At 35.3% G+C, this 13,517-nt stretch overlaps 2 protein-coding genes across 2 annotated transcripts; one reads left to right on the top strand and one right to left on the bottom strand.

Moving 5' to 3' along the window:
* Positions 1-1,864: 1,864 nt before the first annotated feature.
* Positions 1,865-3,869, top strand: GCK72_025382 (uncharacterized protein; the record flags this gene model as incomplete). Its single annotated transcript, XM_003103567.2, has 5 exons — positions 1,865-2,014; positions 2,061-2,843; positions 2,895-3,266; positions 3,312-3,515; positions 3,567-3,869. The coding sequence occupies 5 exons, from the start codon at positions 1,865-1,867 to the stop codon at positions 3,867-3,869; spliced, it is 1,812 nt and encodes a 603-aa protein (XP_003103615.2).
* Positions 3,870-5,775: 1,906 nt separating this feature from the next.
* Positions 5,776-11,365, bottom strand: GCK72_025381 (uncharacterized protein; the record flags this gene model as incomplete). Its single annotated transcript, XM_053736316.1, has 17 exons — positions 5,776-5,913; positions 5,989-6,084; positions 6,143-6,251; positions 6,320-6,483; positions 7,218-7,439; positions 7,497-7,609; positions 7,657-7,793; positions 7,844-7,932; positions 7,980-8,119; positions 8,165-8,277; positions 8,532-8,678; positions 8,726-8,847; positions 8,894-9,172; positions 10,665-10,754; positions 10,803-10,898; positions 10,982-11,109; positions 11,158-11,365. 17 exons carry the CDS (start codon positions 11,363-11,365, stop codon positions 5,776-5,778), a joined length of 2,391 nt encoding a protein of 796 aa, XP_053579882.1.
* Positions 11,366-13,517: the final 2,152 nt, after the last annotated feature.

Below are 13,517 nucleotides of genomic sequence, written 5' to 3'. Positions count from 1 at the left end.
CCAAACGCATTGTTTCAAATCGCAGCTGCTTAATCAGCAATGTCATGGTTTCAATAAAAAACTAGCAAAAAAATAGTCAGAATTTATTTATTTTCTGGTCAACAGTTACTTTTGAATAAAAATTCATTTTTAGTTCAGTTACTATGAAAAGTAGAATAATCAGTTTTATTTTATCAAACGCGAGTCTAAACATCGTGGAAGTTGCTGATTAGTTGGGAACATCTTCACAAGCAGCCTCCAATATTCCGCAGCCGCGATCTGCATTGATGTCATCATGTTTTTGTTGTTAAGGCAGTATCTGAGCGTCCAGAAGATTTAAATTTTAGAAGTTTCTAGATTTATTGAGTCCATTTCAGAAAGTTCACACCACAGTTCAACATAATAATAATATGTCAATTTGAAAGAATAATGCCGACCACGAAACTTTGTTAAAAACTTCTCAGTTGCTCAGATATCTATTGAACACTCGTTTAAATCATGTCGTGGGTAATTCTCCTGAAATGATTCACGTTTTCAAAAAAATTCCTCAACAACTCACTGTTCTCGAAGCGTCAATACTATTGTCAGGGTTTCACGCAGTTTTCTCTTGACGCTGCTCCACAAGTAGTTTTTGGTTGAGCTTCCGGCAGTGGAGGAATGTTCTGGCAAAATCTCACTGAATCAGAACATTGTCAAAGCTCATAGAGTAGTCAAGAATTATTGATATGTGTGTACGAGCTGTTTAGCTGTTGCATGAGTTCCAGAAAAATACTATTGTAATTTTTTTAATGGATAAAATGCATTTTCGGAATAAATCTGGAATTCGTTTTGTACTGCAATATGATTTCCTGGGCGCATTGACTTTCTTTAGACAACCCCGCATTGCTGGAACTCAATATTGCTATGCACCAGTGGTCCAAAGCCATTTCTTAACGTACAGACATCTTTAGCATAGGTTATTTAATATCACATGGACCAGATCAATTCAGACATATTGTCACCGTGAAAAATTCCATGACATCCATTTCGTTCAATTAGAATTTTCTGATTTACTGGATTCACCTGAATGTATTTTAAAATTACTTCTCTACACCTGTCCAGTCTCTTGATTTACTTATATGTTTATCTGGAGAAATCCGGATTCCTTTTTTTTTCCCAACTTTCTCATTTCGCTGACAACATTTTTAATGAAACATCTGAATAATCTGAAAATTTTATTTTTTTCATGATGTGTTATTTTTCTTTCTCCTTTTCAATCACTTTTAACTGAAAACCACAAGAAAATCGAGCCATTTAGCTTGTTCACAATAAAGAATGCGGGTGCCGTAAATCGACACAAGGCCGTGGCCTAGGAATCACACTCGTTTTTTGTCTCGCAAAATTCTCGAGATTCTGATATCTTTCAAACGTAAATGTAGACTCAAAAGATTGCTAATTTTTTTCTCAACATATTTTGATATATAGAGTTGCAGAATGTAGCCTAGGATTTGCAGAAAAAAGGATTCAAAAAATCAAGACGCCGCTAAACAACGGGCGTAGTGGGACATGACTGGAGTGTCGTTGTTTTTCTCTCGCATAACACCATTTTTCATAACACCATAACACATTACATAAAAAGCCCCTATCTAATAACGAATGGACAATTTTTTTTTCGTAAAACAATTTTATGAGGCAGTTCTTTATGAATTTCCGAAAAATTGTCATAGTTATCACCTGCTAATTGTTTCATTAGCCTTTGACAGAAAATCGATTTTCTCTGTCTTTATTCGTCTTTTTCGTGTTGTTTTTCCAATCGTTTTTTGAAATTCACCTAACCACGACTGTTAAGTATTTATTTTTCAGAGTACAAAGATCTCCGGTCCCCAGAAAAACATCATATCGAAAAATGGGAAAATATACAAAATACCTCATCTATTTTCCCAACGGAACTAACATCTGCGCCATATGCCAGCATGTATTCAATCGACAAAAGGATTCTTGCACTACTATCTATAATTACCACTTTAAGAAGCATCATGTAAACGTTTGGCATGAAGTACGATTTGGACTCCAGTTTCACATTTTATAAATTGCTATTGCAGATAAATGGAAGAGAGCCAGAGCCGGATAATTATCAACCAGTCGAGAAAAAGCCCAGAGAATTGATTCAAGTTGTAGAACCCGTTTGGAATCCACATGATGTTCAAGCCGATACTCCAGACTACGCGAAAAACACTGAGATTTATCGCTCAATAATGCAGTTGATCGCAGGGGCAGGACTACCGATTAGTTTTGTTGATAATCCAGTTTGGAGAAATTTTTGCTCTGTGGCTCTCCCCAAACTCGAATACAAGAACGAGAATGAGTTCAAAAAATATGAATTGCCAACGTTGTATGAAGAGTATAAGATGAAGATTGTGGGTGAACTCGAGGAAGCCTCTTCTATTTCACTTAGTTTTGACCGATGGATTGACCCCTCCAATGACTATCAATACGTGGGAATTATTGCTCGTTTAAAAATGCAGTCTGGCGTATTGATTCGTGTGATCGGTGTTGTGGAAATCAAGCCTAAAAATGACACTGGAGAGTATCTTTACGAAAAACTTGAGGAACTTGTGAAGGAATACAAAATCAAGAGAAAAATCGATTTTATCGTGAAAGACGGAAGTTTGAATGTAGAATGTGCTGCAAGACTATTCGGAAAACCTAGTTTTAATTGTATTGCACGTAAATTGGAGTTCGCTGTGAAAAGTGGAGCAGAGAAATCATTCCAGTCAACTTTGGACAAACTACTGAAATTTAGAAGCATTTTCAACAAATCTGTAAAAGCCGAAAGAGAATATCGAAACATTGAATTATCAATGTCTTATTTTAAAAATTACGTGGTGAGTTTCATATGGTGCAAGTATTTGTTATAAATTTTTATGAATATACAGAGACACCGCTGGAATGAATGTCACGATTTATTCAAAGGTATACTGATGGTTCAACAAGAAGTTGACTCACTAACGACGACGACATATGAAGACTGGCCTAAATTCACTCGAGAGGATTGGACAACAGCTCAAGATGTTCTCGATGTTTTAAAACCGATAGAAGATGCAACACGTTTTGTTGAATATGGCAGAATCGGCATGACTAGTTCTGCAATCATACCTTTGTGCAAAGTACTTATTCGAGAATTTGAAAACATCAACAAGCTCAGAGATTTTTGCACAGTGTTTACTAAAATTTTGGTTGAAGAGTTGGAGGTGTATAATGAGAATGAATTTTTGCAAATGGGAATGCTCCTTGATGTCCGTTTCAAGGTATGTACTTGATCAACACTAATATTTATATTTCCATTGTTTCAGGGTGATTTTGCTGAAGAAAAATGGAAAGAACATCTAATTGACAAACTGATGAAGTCCGCTGCGGAAGGTAAACTGCAAGAAGAAACACAGCCAAATGACAGTGTGAGACGCTTACGAGATAATCCATTCCACCGTTTTATGAGAGAAAAAAGATCTGAAACTCCACAGGGAACAAAGCGTACTCAACATGAAATAATTCGTGCGGTTAGTAAATACTCTCATTTTTCTCATGATTTGAAATAAACCTATTTCCAGGAGGTTCAGATATGGTTTAATGAAGCCAGTGACTCGGAAGCGAATCCGGCCGACTACTGGGAGCGATCAACCAGCAGAGAGAAATTCCCAAATCTATATCGTTTACAACAAGAATATCTTCATACACCTGCTGCTGCCCCGGAAACAGTTGGAGATCTTCCACTAAATCGATCTGCTACTTCGACAAATAGAGGTCTAATGAATGCAGAAGATTTCTCGAAATTCCTCTTTTTACAAGAAAACATTCGCATTACTGGTCTCGGCTTAGAATTTCATCCTATTTATTTTACTGATAATTTTTGAAGAAAACATATTCGGACAGTACATTAAATAAACGTGTTTGAAAAGGGAAACTTGAAACAAAACCGTGCATCAATTTCCAGCTTGAACGTGTTGCGATACGGAAAAAATCTTCACTTTCATCCGTTTTTCATGGGATGGAAAAAATCGATTAATTCATGGGATAAAAAAATGGTCTTGATGCGGTACCAGGAAACTGTCAACATTGTTGTCCAGTAATTTTAATAGTATATCACGAAGTCCTGGTTGTCGTCGTCTCATAGTTCACTCGATTTGCTCCAGATAAACCAGTTCTTTTGAAAAACGCAACAAAAACTTCTGTGAAAACTAATGTATGATTATTACCACTATAACATTTATAAGTTCCTACTTTTCAGTCGTTGCCTGTATTCAGCTACTATGTACATCACCACAATGGAATCAACCGCTGGATATAAGCTGAACCCGGACAGAAGAACACCAGTAGTTATACTCAATTCCATGTTAAAAAATGGGAGGTAGATTATAAACGAGAGTGGCACAAATAAAAATATTGTTGGTGTTGCAATCTGAAATTCGATTTGAAATATTTGATGATTTGTAAATTACGGTAATTGAATTACCTAAAGTAGCAGTGTTTTGAATAGTTGCCTATGATGAATTTTAGTGGAGACTGAAAAACTTTGAAGTTTCAGTTCCATTTTCGAATACATCGACCATCCGCAATATATCATTATTCCATACTGTATACTCATTATAAATGACATGTTTACAATCGTCATCAAATTCCCCCATCTGATTTTCCCATTGACTGGATTGAATGCTACCATGGCAAGCGAAGGTAAAGTTTCCATGTTTGCATTATACCTCAATAACATCTCTTGTCGGAAATAATCTTTAGCGATGCTGTCTGTTCTCACAAAGTTATAAGCGCCGACAGGCCACAGTGCTCCAAAACACAAAACATAGAGAACCCATAATAATACATAGCACCCTTGAAAGAATCGGAGTTTATGCACACTGCAATTAACATTAATTAATCATATTTTTGAGGTGATCTTTTCTCACTCGAAAACCGCCCAGTATCTGTAGAGAAATTGTATAGCAATAAGACAGATTGTAGCTGAATAGAATCCTGTGTAAACAACTGTAAACGTTTGAAGAAATTAAATTAAAAATGATCGAGAAAAACACAAATCTAAGGAAATTGTCAGTATTTCTTTACTTAAATTGAACGGTTTGTTCAATGTGAAATATATTGTGGCTGAATTATACGAGTGCATATTCTGGAACATCTTATCTTAAGCTAAGTAATGTTTTTTCCCTTACCGGATAGAAAATCACTTCTAATGAAGCAAAAATGATTCCAAGACTTGTGAAAATCACAATGAGGTATTTGTAAGCACCAAAAACTGTTGATACAAAAAAAGATTAAGAAATATCAGAGTGCATCCAGCAATCATGGATGAATAGAATCCAACTAATGCGATAATGTGAGAGACATTGACCCAAAGTAGAAAACTTACTGTCATGTTATGAACTGACGCTCTGTGTGAGTATTATTGGTCTTCTGTGTTATTTTCTAATATTAAAGGGAACTTTTTAATTTCCGGTGGAAGAAACTAGTATAACCTTGATTGGAAAACAAAAAGTTCATCAGAATTTGAATCAGAAAACTGAAACTATCAATTTTTTGTGAAACTTTTGTTGGGCATATTCAAATATCCATTTCAAAAGGTTTTTATATTCAATTACTGTAACAGTATAAGCCGGCTGTAACATATCTTTATTTAAACATAAACCTGTATTCATGGATTTTAAAACAAATATAAGCAATTTTGAAAAATTTTGAAATGTTTTCAGTAAAGTTGTACCAGTGGGCTTGTTGTCTTGGAAATGTCATTTTCTTTACAAATATTGATTGTTTGTCCTAATACTTCTGATTTTTACAATAACAATACGGTCGATGATGCTCTGATTTAATGCAGTCAGCTGTTTTACCGTACTTGTTGCTCCTCTCTACCATTCCTAATACTTTGATATTCCCGTCAACAATTTTCACGCTGGCCTAAAAATAGAGTACGATGAATTGGCAGAATATAGAGTTCTTATCACATTCAAAGTTTGACTTGTATTCTCTTACCCTGAATTGTGCTTTGCTTGGTTCTTTCATTTCTGCAGTTACCCTATACAAAGTGGCTCCGCGGAATTTGTGCTCGTACTCTAATAATGATATTGTCTGAAAAAAAAAGGAATCATAAATTAAATTGTTGCATTTTAATCCTATTTTCACACACCTTTTCCCATTCCATTTTGATACATTTATCAGCAAAGTTTCCATCTTCTATTTGAGCGTTAACCGCAAGTGCTAACGCCTTGCCTATCGCTTCGGCGTTTGCGGTGTTTCTGATAAGATAAAGTTGTGTTGTCTAGTAAACAACAGGAAACAATAGCGTGCTTTATGAAAAACTCACGTTGCAATCTTAGTTTTGTTGAACTGACAAATACAGTACTCCAATGGAACTGGCATAGTTCGACAGTTTCTTGGCGTGCTCGGTTGTTTGCGGATGTAAGAATGTCCTTTTTCTCCAGGAATTTGATAAGGTTCAGTTTCAGCAAAACTCCGAGCAGATTGATACTGAAAATGTTCAAAATTGCATTACAATAAATTTTTATACCATTTGTTTCTGATAAGAAAAGGAAGAAATTTGTAAAACATATCTTTTAATAGATTTTTAGGTACTCATCAACCTTTGAACATTCCAATCAGAATGTGTCAATTCGACATGAGAATGATGACGCTTCAGAGCTTACTATACAATTTAAACAAAAGATAATGACGGTGAATATTCAGCAAAGAGCGTAACAAACGTATAGTGAAACCGAAGTAAGTCTACTGTACCGCTCTGAAGGTTATCAACTTTGACCGTTTTTAGTGGAAAATGACCAACTTTGACAGTGTATTTCGGTGCCACCTGATTGTCTGACAAATTTTTTTTGCATGGATTGACCAGAGAAAAAATAGCACATAACTTTTGTCGTTGACCATTTTTTGTAGAAACATTACCATGAAAGTTACAGGCCATCAAAGTTATTTCTACCTGAAATCGACTATTTTCAGTATTACCGAAATTTTGTAGCTTTCACTTTGACAACCTGTAACTTTCAAGACAGTGTATTACAGAAAATGGTCAATTACAAAAAATGTGCGCTATTTCGGCTCTGTCCAACCCATACAAAATAAAAATCGTCGAACAATTAGGTGACACTGAACAATACTTTTAGATTTGGTAATTTTCCACTAAAAACAGCCAAATTTGACAACCTTTTGAGCGGTACTGTATTACACAATATTTATAAAACGACACATACCTTCATAATATCCAAAATGGTTGCTCTCGTATCAAAGTGACTCTGAATATTCTTCGCGTTCTCTGACATGATACTCAAAATATCTGTTGTCCTTCTCAAGATTCTAGGGATCGACACTCCAGTAAACGGGTTATTCACATCGAGTGCTCCAATAAAAGTGTTTCTGACATCACCGAACCGTAATCCATGGTCACCGAGTATAAATACGAAGGAGTTTTCGAGCTGGAAGGATGCAATTCAATGAGAAACCAACAAAAAAAAGAAGAAAAAATGAATTACCTGTTTTCTATGCTTGATCAAATAATTATGAAAATCTTTGTCTGCATGTGTGAACCCATTTTCAGAGTTATGACCCAAGTCAATTGCCCACATCCATCCGAATTTCTTTTGGTCTGATAAAGAAAAAATTGAATTGATTTAGATATTATCAATATAATACCTGGGTAGGCATCAGTAAATTGGCCCATGTAATCCAATAACGTATTATGTGTTTGCCTACACAACTTCCCTCCTTTCAAGTGTTTTTGTGTAATAGCTGCTCCTTGATTTCTTCTTTCATACGCATTTTGAAATGGTCTGTAATCTATCAATTATTTGGTCTTTTGTTAATTTTTCACTTTTACAACCTCATAAAATGGTCGATCGGTGGTTTATCAAAACCAACACAATTAGGCCAATTCATTGTGCCTTCCGCCCAATCTTCCGCCAAAAGTGTCTAAAATAGCTATAATTTAGTATATAAAAACGAAAAATCTAACTAACTCGGTATCCATAATCATGGAACTCACTGAAAAGCGATGTTTCATTGTCCTTGAAAGTGTTACAAAAGTATTTGTGCGACCAATCAGGTGGTATCAATTTTTCATCAAATAAGCTTCGGTCTACTTTTTCCAATGACTTTCCTTAAACCCAGAATTTCAGGTCATACGAAAACGGATATTTCTTACCAAACCAAATTGGAACACCGTTAGGTCTGCTATTCTCCCCGATTTTGTTCATATAAGGAAATATGACACCATCCATGTGATTAGTGAAATATGATAGTGTTCTTGGAAGTGATCTGCAATGCTTATATACTTCAAGTGTGTCTATAACTCATTGCCCTTTGAAATGTCATGACCTTTCACTGTGTCTTACCTTTTCCCTTGTGAATACGATAATGAATCCAGCAGGATTACAAAAACGTCAAATTGCATCAAACCAGTCGTGTTAATATTTGGTTTTTCGATCGGCGGCCTAAACTATTAATCCCTTTTAACGTCATCATAAAACTTTGAACATTTAATGAAAAACGTTCAACGACTAATTTCTCACTTTGGGATGATTTGAGAATGCAGGTACCCGTAAACTTCTTTTTTGTCTTCCGAACAGACAGCTTCCAGGAATTCACAATCAACAGGGCCAGGTGTGAAACTCCAGTTTCCAATTTTGTTAGCTCTATCACTTTTACGTGAATGACATCTGACAATAATCAAATCAGTTGAATGACATACAACTTATACACTTACCTAGCTTTGCATTCAAGGTTCTTGTTTTTGTTCACTATGCTCCAAGAAGAATTTTTCAGTACCGTGAATGGTTTGAAAGATGTGTCACAGTCTTTAATTGGGTTCCTATCCGGGTTGACATACTGGAAAACAACAACAGTGAACAATAAATAACAACAAAACACATACCGGTATAATTTGATCGTCCCAAACGTCGTATTTTGGGAGTACACACCTATCCCACGGTTCTAACTCGGTACTAGTATCAGTATCACCAGAAATGTTTTCTTTAGTCTCAGATTGCTGGTACATCTTTGGAAGTTTACCAACGATTGCTTGGTAGACACCATAAGTATTTTCAGGAACAAAAGTTGGTGAATAACTGGCGAATCCCAAAAATATTACGTATACTATCACACATCCGGAGACTACGAACGCTCCAAATGGGAGATTTTGCATTTTGGAATTCTGAAAAAAAAGTTATCAAAAATGTAGAAACGAATGATGTGATATACAAGAAAAACACAATTGGGTGGAGCAAGTATGAAACAAAGCAGATAAAAAAAATCGTAGTCATTATACCTATATGTCATCTGGGTGGGGCTGAGGAGACTTTCCCGAAAATGTAATAGATAAGAAGTGGGTTGGGAAACGTGATGACAGTAAGGATGTAAAAAGAACAACTCCCATAATTCCGCCTTTTTCCTAGATTATAGGACATTAAATGCTTGTTAACATTTGCCAGACGATAAGGACCAAAATAAACGCACGCCTTTTTAACCGTCTCTACTTTTGTGAATAACGATTTTATTGTTGTGTTCCCGCCTTTTTTCATGACGGTTGACAAAAAAAACAAACATAGATTTGGGAATGGGTAATAATCGTAAACCAAGTTGTGTTAGAGTGACCAATTTTTGTATGCTATATGTACATACAAAAAACCAATATGTCTGTTTTTTGAAGACGAATATAATAAAACATTGAAAAATAATAAAAGTTGTGAGAGAAAACTATGTAAGAAAGAAAGAACAGTTCATGATTCGAAAATTTAATATTGTTTTCAATTATTGCAAAAATATAGAGATAGAAAACGAAGCAACCTTTCGATTTTCTTTTTTCGAATATTAGAAACTACAGTGAATTCAATAAATTTCAATCTCTAACAAAACTTTGAACATATGAACTTTTGGAAATATGCAATCACTCTTACAAACAACTGTTCCTCTTGACATGTAACGCTCTAGTAACTTTTGACCTACTCGAAAATTTAAAGTTAATCCTCCATTACAAATCGGTTTTCTGATTTGAGGAGAGAACAGTTAATCAAGTCACGTTATTTCGAATTTCAACCAAAAAAAAACAAAGTTAGATTTAATGACGGTCAACCCCCATATTCAGTTTACTTTCTCCCTCGTTGCCCTTGTTAACGCTGCTAATTCGCCATCAACGGAACAAAAACGTTCTAGAAGTTCAAGTGTACTTCAACGCATTCTAAAGTCAAAAAAGTGTTTCAAGAAGAAGTTGGACAGGTGCAAACACTAGCATCCGACGGCCGGTAGACAGTCACAAGTCGAATAACCTTACCATCCGGTTGTATGAAAATTTGAAAAACTTTCAAGAAAATTTGTACAAGAGGAAGAGGAAGTAATGCAATTTTTATTGGATTCATATTCTACTGATAGACGGTTTTGTATACAAATTGATTTTCTGGATGTGAATAAGTATAAACATATCAAATTTCTTAGAGTAGAGTTATGATCCTGTAGTTGAAGGGACACTTCCAAAACTGTTGATACCAAACGGAAACGCAGAGGCAAACATCTGAAATTAAAATATTCTTATCAGCTGTGTGTGGTCAAATTATATTTATATATATATGTGCTTTTTACACTTCATCAGACATGATCTACAAAACCTCATGAAGTATTAAATAAATTTTAGTCACGAATGAAACACTTACGGGGTTGAACGGAATTTGAGTCAATTGTAAAGTGCGGTCTTGAGCCAATCTTTTACATTTGTATCGCCGATTTTGAAACCATATTTTCACCTAGAATCGAAAAATTATGTTAAGTTGGAATTCGCTATTCATGCATACTTGTGTGGCCGTCAGACCAAGACATTGAGCCAATTCTTCGCGTTCACTAGCCGTGACATAGCGTTGCTTTTTGAATCGTTCTTCCAATTCGTTTACCTTAAGAAAATGAGAAAATGAGAAAATTCAAGGACACTGATGAATATTTATGGGCATGTGTGATGATCAAACGAAAAAAAAACCTGATGCTGTGTGAATAGTACTCTTGGTTTCCGTTTCTGTTGTTGTGATCTCAAATGGATTGTTTCATTGTTGCCTGTCTGTCCATGACTGTGTTCATAAGACCGATGATTACTATGACCGGTGGAACCTGCCGAATATAAATATATTTGGAAACTTTTGTATTACGAAAAAATACCGTAGTATGAACTTGCACCCATCAGAGGAATAACCGGTTGATACGGATTAGGAAGTTCAGAGAATGACTGATCGAAGCCTTCGAAGAGATTGATCCGCGATGACAGTGTATTTTTGAACTCTGGCGGGATGTTCTGAGGTGGCTGTGGAGGAAGAATAACCTCACTTGGTACCAGCGGAGTAGTAGAAGAAATTTGGGTAGATTGCATAGTCAGGAAAATAAGGATTCAGGATTTAGTATATTCAAATTGAAGTTTTCCGGAAAAGATTCTGATATTTGAGAAGTGTCATCGCGAGTGGAGAAAAAGGAGGGATTTTCACACCCATCATCAACTAACTGTTTGTTATCCATTAGAAGAATTTGACACTCTTTCTTTCTTTTCAAACCACTTGTGGCTCATTTCAAATCTTGGTGCACTCATCTGAAATAAGGAAGCGTGGAGGGAAAAGAGCAAATAATCCTGGACAAAAAGGATATATAATAATGAAAAAGTCATATATTCCCCAGGATGACTATAAAAAACAAAAAGTTTTAAAAAATATGTAGGGAAACACATTGAACAAATTCTTTCGGTGTGAGTAGTGCATACTATATGTGTTATTTCGTAAAAACGGAATTCAGTCATTTCGATCATTTTCAGCTCATTTCAGATATCCAGATTTTAAACGGGATGGGCCCGGCCGGGCAGATTTGAGAATTCGGCCCTGATCACAGTACAAAAATTTGAACATTTGATTTTTTGGCGAAAATTCGAATTTTTGACTATACTTTTAAATATAGATAAACGTGTACATACGATTTCTGATTATTTTTAATTTGAGTTCAGGCCGACCAGGTCGGTACAAGCCGGCAAATGTCTTTATCGGTCGGGCAGGGCCGATATTTTGCAAGTCTGCAAATATCTGCGCAAACACATTCATTTCAGAACTTTTTTCCATTCTGTCATTTTTTCCTTTCTGTTACACATTTTAGAATGTCTAGCACAATTTCTACATGTGAAAGTTTCCACTACATGTTGCTAGGCGTATGTCACTTGTAAAGTGCCTTCGCTTGGTTACCATTTCAAGAGCAGCCATGTCTGACATTGCATTCCACTATACTTTTCCCGAATTCTACATACGAATCTTCTTCTGTCGTGTTTGACGAAATGGTAAGCTATCTATAAATGGTTAATATGATCCTTGAAACTTCTTCAAAATTTTTTGGTACTTTGTGAGTCTATTGTTTGCTAAGCGTTAGGGAAATGACGTCGCTAGATTTAATTTTCTCACAGTTCTCAAGAGTTATTAAATTTTTGCTTTTTCTTTATTTTTCCATAAGAAACAGATATATTGTGAATTCATGTTACAAAAAACAAAGAAAACGAGGATGATTCCGTTTTATATCCGTGCCTTTTATTATCATGAAAGTATCAAACCGCTTTCAATATTTTCACTGTTTTCTCGACTTTTCAGTTTTTATTGTCAAAAAGAAAAAGATATTATTTCGAACACAATTTTTAGTTTAAGCATAAAATTAAATTCCTCAAACTTTTTATGTACCAGCAATTCGGAGTTCTGTAGAAATATCTCCTTTTAAGTGTACCGATTAAATCCATTTCATGGGTTTTGCCATAAAAACTCTACTCACTTCGAATTATTTTCTAAGAATAGACTTGATATCTCAAAAATTTATGTTTCCAGGTTGTCTGTATCCGAAAGAAAACAGTGGCTCGTCTCATGTTTGGCTCAAAGAAGAAGATTCCGCCACCAAAATTCTGCCCGCAACCGGAGAGGCGTGAGTTTACAAAAAAAATAGTAGAAATAATAATAGTTCTAACTAGGGAAGGCAGTCAGTCTGAAATCATGAAACGTGACCTACATCATTGGAAAGCTGAAAAAACGCTGCTTTCAAATACATATTCAGATTTTGCCTTCGAGGTCTGGTATTCGAGAAAAACCAAATCAAAGTTTGGAAAAATCACAAATGATTACCATTCTGAGACGCGAAATTTTTTTTAAACAGTTTTTTGTTCCAATTTGCAAGTGTTAAAAATGATAATTTTCTATTTTTTTAAACTACAACCTTGTTTTTCTCGAATACCAGGGGGGGGGGGCAATAACTGAATATATATTTGGAATCATCGTTTTCTCACCTTCCAATGATATAGGTCACGTCCTGTTACTACAAACTAACTCCATGACATTCCTTAGTAAGTTTCAATCTATTTCTTGCGCAATTCAAAAACGGTAATTATGGACCACCCTGTACAAGGCCTGTGGACACATATACATTTTTTTCTAGTCTGGACTTCGAATTCATCATGTGTTTAGCTATTCTTCTCTTTTCCATGTTGTTATGTAGAATATCGAAATTTTCAC

Source organism: Caenorhabditis remanei, chromosome X, assembly GCF_010183535.1.
Source record: "Caenorhabditis remanei strain PX506 chromosome X, whole genome shotgun sequence".
In the NCBI taxonomy this organism is placed as follows: Eukaryota; Metazoa; Nematoda; class Chromadorea; order Rhabditida; family Rhabditidae; genus Caenorhabditis; species Caenorhabditis remanei.
This window is presented reverse-complemented; position numbering and strand designations above follow the sequence as displayed.